General features: G+C 35.3%; 2 protein-coding genes across 7 annotated transcripts in view; both read right to left on the bottom strand.

Annotated features, from left to right (window-relative positions):
- LOC107727275 (high mobility group protein B3-like) overlaps positions 1 to 988 on the bottom strand; it is a 4,805-nt gene extending 3,817 nt beyond the window's left edge. Inside the window, exon 1 of the mRNA XM_016537100.1 lies at positions 882 to 988. The gene's annotated coding sequence lies outside the window, so the exon portion shown is untranslated. The remainder of the gene's footprint in view (positions 1 to 881) is intronic.
- A 662-nt stretch (positions 989 to 1,650) lies between these two features.
- The window catches only part of LOC107727267 (myotubularin-related protein 1-like), a 21,189-nt gene continuing 16,479 nt past the window's right edge, over positions 1,651 to 6,360 (bottom strand). For 4 of the 6 annotated variants that reach the window (XM_016537076.1, XM_016537077.1, XM_016537078.1 and 1 more), the window contains 5 exons: positions 4,072 to 4,278; positions 3,883 to 3,975; positions 3,696 to 3,809; positions 3,427 to 3,603; positions 1,652 to 2,580 (listed from right to left, as the gene is read on the bottom strand). In XM_016537076.1, the coding sequence (XP_016392562.1) occupies positions 2,431 to 2,580; positions 3,427 to 3,603; positions 3,696 to 3,809; positions 3,883 to 3,975; positions 4,072 to 4,278 (741 nt within the window). In that variant the 3' untranslated portion in view covers positions 1,652 to 2,430. Of the gene's footprint in view, positions 2,581 to 3,426; positions 3,604 to 3,695; positions 3,810 to 3,882; positions 3,976 to 4,071; positions 4,279 to 6,360 lie in introns of all 6 variants that reach the window. The other 2 variants (XM_016537081.1, XM_016537082.1) reach the window with 2 other exon arrangements.

Below are 6,360 nucleotides of genomic sequence, written 5' to 3'. Positions count from 1 at the left end.
ATTTAAAAACCTCCTAGCAAAGCCATTTTAAAAGTCGTTCATTAAATACAGTGAGCCGCGAAGCCAGCTTTTGCAAAGTTTTACCAGTTCCACACTGCACACTAAAAATCACGAATCCTACTATCGTGAAGGCTTGCGACATGAATATTAATTACGCGCCGTGACGAACGCCCCGCCTAGCCAACTGATTGGTTGCCAAGTAGACGTATTTAATGAGCTAGCGAATTAACGATTCATACCATAAAGAAGGCGTTCGTTGGATATATTCAAAGATGCGCTGTACGACTTTAACGCAGCAACGTCAGCGAATTAATTACTATTCATGAGTCAAACCTTCCCCATAGTAGGATTCGCTAATTCGCGCCCGGCACAAACCCGTTTATAACAAAGGCAGAGGCAAACCAGCCATGACTGGCATTGGCTGTCAACAGAGCTTTAACAGCTCGGTGCTCTCCATAACCAGAAAACATACAACGAGGTTAAACTATTACACAGCATATATATATATATATATATAACACAGCGACGACACACTGTGTTACTTCACAACAGCCTTTCAGGCCATTTAGCACCCCGTGATTTTTGAGGCATATTTTTACATCGCCAGCCATTTTAAAAACACGTTCGTCACTCAACTTCGGTTTAACAGACAAAAAAAATGTAGCTTTTCTTGACTGTAAATGAAAGCAACATAGTTTAGAACTAAATAAATACAAACCACCTTTAACATTTAACTGTAAATGAGTTTAAGAGGAAAACACGGTTAGTTAGTTATAAAATATGGTTTACGCACCAAAACAGGCTTTAAATAATTAGAACAACATTTTAAAGAGAATATTAGGCCCCAGTGACAATTTTAAAATGGAGTGTTTTATAGATACCGTCCGATACTGTTCGTCCTGTCGTCTGCTCTCCTCAGCCACACTAACGGCCTTGCGCTTCGTCTCTATAGAAGACCACACAGCCTCGCGCTAGCTCACTACGAGACCTGCCTGATTGGTCGGTCCAGGCACGCATTTAAAACAGCCTCCACAACTGTGGATTGGCTAAGAGATCATACATATTCATAATCAGCTTGCTGCCATTGGACAGAAGTCTAAACCACACCCATTATTCAAAAAAAAGGCGGGAATTGCTGTCATAACAAAAGTGAAAAAGATCTGTGACAAACCACGTGTGAGCGTGAACTACAGGCACTATACAGAGGAACTGTATGTTGTACAATGTTTAGGGCGTGAGAAAACTGAGTGGAGTAGAAGAAAATAGGGTAGTTTGGCTGCCACATGAAAACGAGGACGGCCTACATAGAGATGGTAATATAAAATATTGTGTTAAAAGGTTTGTCCACAACTCTGTGTCAAGGACATATATGGATATGGTTTTTGTTTTCAATATTAAATTTAGTAGAGTAACACGATTTATTCGTTTTATTATAAATATTTGGCTTAAATTGCATTTAAATGTTCTTTGAACCCGTTTTTTTATTTATTAATATAATGATATAATATTTTGTCTAATGAACAGCAAATTTGCAGATGAAAAAATCAGAAATTAGATATTATGGATTACCAAAAGCAGCAGAAATAACACACAAGGTGTAAGATATTTTTTATTCTTTATACTACAAAATGTAGTTTTAAACATATTAACATTCTCAATTATTGCAAATTTAAGCTTATAAGAAATTAGAAACTTAATATAAAGTTACTATAAAATAAAAAAATGGATATCACAAACACATTCCGAAAATAAAATATGTACGCAATAGGCAACTTTTAGTAAACCTTATAATGTCATAGTAATACTAAAGCACATTTTAAATAATAACAGTTTAAGGTGGCGGTTTATGTACACAAATATGTCACTCACAACCACAGAGCAAATCTATGCACACATTTTACATTATGCGTGATTTTGAATTGTTACATTTCAATTAGTGTTGAGGAGTACTTCTTATATGCAATATAACAGCAAGAACATTTTTGCCAAAGCCACTGGAACATTCAGGCATTTTCTGTAGAGCGACTGTTTAGTTCTGGATCACATTTTATTGTTGCTAACAAGATTTGACCAAAAAAATGCTCTGTTGTCTTGGAATCGATGAAACTCAAGATGTTCAAACCAATCACCAAAAGTGCATTCTTTTTTAATTGTAAACAATATGTGATAAAATCAAAATACCCTAAACACAATTTAACTCACAGAAAACTCATGGAGAATGTCTGTTGAACTGTAGTGCTCTGTGATTTAGCCACTGGTTTTATGGCCTTTAGGGGGCACCAATGACCACACAGTGGTTATTATTCCAAGAATTACACTAGGATCTTATCAAACATATTCAAATATTGTTATTATCCAACTGTGACAACAGAGATTGGAACAAATATAATGATTTTTGACACCAGTATTTACCAAGTTAATAAGATATGCTCAGACAGTAGTCTGCATGGGCATGCCTTCATGCTCTGAGGAAGAGGAGAGAGATTGTGATGAAGCTGCATCTCGTTTTAACTCATCCACTCTCTTCTGCAACTCTGACTTCAGGACCAACAACTCTTTCAGACTCTGATGAACAGGAACCTGACAGACAGAGACAGGGAAAAAGAGAGCCTTTAGTGTCAATGAATGTGAGGTATGCACAACTAAATTGCAAGATAAAATAAAAATAACACAATACAATTCATAAAAATAAAAAGTAAAGGTTACTAAATAAAAACAACAAAATAAAATGTATATATAAATAAATATATACAAATTTTAAATGTGAAAATACATTGGTGAATAATTTTTAAATGCATCATTTAAATTGCATTTTTTTTTTCTTTATCCAATTAAATTCATCTTAGCTGAGCAAGCAAAGTTTAAAGTATCCAAGTGTGAAGAATCTAATGGCATGTCCAACTGCATTGACAAACAGATCAAAATTAAATGGCCAATACAGTTTTTTAAAATACAATTTTAGAAAGTTATATCTAAATACTAATTATTGTACTAAATAAACATTTTATTAATTTATTGACATTAATTTTTAATGAATACTTATATATATATATATATATATATTGAGAGAGGCGGGGCATAGAGGACCTACAATAATGTACAGTATTTGAAAAATAATGTGTTTTTTGAACATTAAAGCATGTCAACATATTCTGTTACACCAAATACACAAAATAATGATCTTTAAAATAGCATCATATGACCCCTTTAAAAAGATAAGTTTTGCCATATATTAAATAAAATAACATTTTAAGTAAATGCAGATTTTACTTAACGCAACTTAAAATACAAATCAACTCAGAATCTTAACTGTTTTGAACTGTGAACAGAACTCCACAAAACATATTTTTCACCTACAACCACTGTAGCACATGTGGAATAAGTAGTTATTAAACACTGTGCCATCAACCATCATCCTCTGCTCACCTGTGGCCTCATGCGAGGGTTCCAGCGCACATAATAACTGACCCAAAGCTCTAAATGTCTCAAACTGGCTACTGGGTATAAAACATGGTGCTCGTAGTTCACATACAGCGGGTTGGTAAATTCCTCAAGCTGGCTGTTCACATATGACCACAGAGACACGGTCTTGCTGTACACCTCCTGCAAAATCAGAACTGAATGACGTTAGGGTGATTAAATCATGACAGAATGACTTTAAAAACCAAGTAACAGTTGCATGCATCAGTTCTTGCCTTCGAGACTCGTTCTTGCTCGCTGTTGTAAAGAAACGTCCCAAACAGGCAGCTGTACAGGTGATCAAGCACCGTGATGAGAAATAGCTCGTTGAATTCAAACGCAGAGGGAAACTATGGAGAGAAAAAGAGAAAACGTACAATAATACAACATCATACTTTTTTTCTCAGCTCCACTGTTCCTCACCTGCCGGGTCATTTGCCAGACACAGTCGATGAACTGCACAAAGAGAGGTGAGCGCTCAGAGTTTGCATGATTCCCATCTCCATGTCCCACACGCTAACAGACAGAAGGACAAGAAGAAAGCCGTAAGGTGCTAGTACTGTACACGTTCAGTGCAGAATGTTTTTTCCATATACACAGGATGTTACTGACTGAGGCAAAGCGGTGTCCGAAGCTCAGCCACTCCTTCTCCAGAAGCACCTGGAAGCCCCTGAGCGAGCGGTAGTGTGCGTCCAGCATGAGCATGGCCAGAGAGGTGAGCTGAGCCGTGCGGTCCCAGCTATCGCTGCAGTGCACCACCACTGACGTCTTACCAGACTCGATTCGGTCTGCGATGCGCACCGCACCTGCTAGCAAGAGCTACAGAGAAAATGACCGGTCATTTTGGTGAGTGTTGTACCTTTAAGAAATGCTTAGAAATGTATTATTTTTATTATTATTAATATATACATATATATATATAAAGTGTGAGGTATCCAATGGCATTTAAATCCAATCCAATGTAAGCATTTTTTGACTGCACTGGAAAAACATGTATTCAAAAAATACTTATAAGTATACACAAATAAATTAAATATAAACAATATATTTTTTCTTAAGATTGTTCTTAAGATTCTCAAAACTTAAGAAGAATTCAAATTCTTGAAAAGAATCATCTTAAAGATCATTGTAAAAAGCTTAAAGTAAAATTAAAATTGTCATAAATCCAGCCTACTGTCAGCATTTTTCAACAGCATTGAAAAACATATAAAGAAAATCCAATGGCCAATACTGTTTTAAATGCAATTTTAAGAAGTTAAATTTTATTGTATTAAATAAACTTTTTCTTTATTATTTCCATTTATTTTATTGAAAAAACGCCTTTTTCCTAAAAACTTCTTTTAACTTGAGCGCTGAGTTTTTAGAATGACAAAGGCCAAACATTTCTGTCTAGCGCATGTTTACATAGAAAACAATGGAACACCAGTGGAGTGGAATGCAAAAACATGTACTGTGTGAATAAAATTAACTGTTTTTAGGGCTTCAAGCGCATAGCGCTGAAACCCTATTGTATTTTTTAAAATGTCCAAAAATCATCATTCTCCCCTAAAAGTGATTGAGCAGACCAATCGCAAGTCATAGAGGGATAGTAGTACTCACACCGTCTACAATGTCACCAAGGCTTGTCCCAATCGGCCTGACGGTGGCGCTACAGTGATCAAACGTATGAAATCGCTCATAACTCCTAAACGCCTAGAGCTCTTGAATGGAAAGAGATATTTTCACCAAACTCGGAACACTTATGTAAGAGCTCAATCTGAGATTACAGTTAAAAAAAAAAAAAAAAAAAGCCCCTATAACAGGGAAAAAACATAAAAACGGCTATAACTACACAACCGTTAGTCCGATTGACTTCAAAATTGGTATGCAGTGTTTTTGTCCAAATTGCCACAAAGTCTATGAGGACATTCACATATTTCAAAAACATAGCCACCATCGGCCAATGAATTTTGAGCACCTATTAGATAAGGTTAACAGAGGCCGATTGGATGAAACTTGGTGGGCATGTTCAACTCATGGCCCTAAAGGTCTGTAAGAATTTTGAAAGCAATCGGCCATTAGGTGGTGCGAATGAGTTTTAATAATGTAATTAATAATTTAAAATAATAATAATAATTTATGCATTTAGCAGACGCTTTTATCCAAAGCGACTTACAGTGCATTCAGGCTATACATTTTTTACCAGTATGTGTGTTCCCTGGGAATCGAACCCACGACCTTTTGCGCTGCTAACGCGATATTCATATCATCATGATAGATCTCCTCATACTGAACAACTTGGCCCCAAGAACCACTACTGTTATTCAAAACATTAAATAATTATTCAAGATTATTTCAAAAACCTAGGTTTTTTCGCCCAATATCAACAAAACCACTGCAGCACAATTCTCTGGACTCTCCAGGTCAATAATTATCAAAAAAAAGTTGGACTTTACACTTTGGTTAGCTATAACAGTGTCATTTACAAAATGGGCATGGCTAAATATACCCAAAAGCCAATAAATCCTGAACAAAAACTCAAAACATCACAAAACTAGGTGAGCACATTCGACAGATAATTCTAAACAAGCTTGCAAAGTTTTATGGAGATCGGAGCATAGATGGCGCTATAACAGCCATACATGTTAATAAACATCATATCTCCATGGTAAATTACCTGCAATTGCCAAAAATGCTCTTTTTAATCATTGATTTAGCTGGTTACAGGCTTGTTCAATAATACACAATGTCTTTTTTCGTATGTGCCTAAATGTCTTAAAGTGCTTGAACCCCGGTAATCGCTGCTTGCAGCTATATTTCTTATTTTCTAAACTAAAAAAAAAAATTTAAGAATATTTTGATAATAATAATAAAAAATAAAAAAAGTGAATTATATATATATATATATATATATATACATAC

This window comes from Sinocyclocheilus rhinocerous, unplaced genomic scaffold (genome assembly GCF_001515625.1).
Source record: "Sinocyclocheilus rhinocerous isolate Xijiao unplaced genomic scaffold, SAMN03320098_v1.1 scaffold95, whole genome shotgun sequence".
NCBI classification, from domain to species: Eukaryota; Metazoa; Chordata; class Actinopteri; order Cypriniformes; family Cyprinidae; genus Sinocyclocheilus; species Sinocyclocheilus rhinocerous.
Note: the sequence above shows the minus strand (reverse complement) of the source record. Positions and strands in the feature narration are given on the sequence as shown.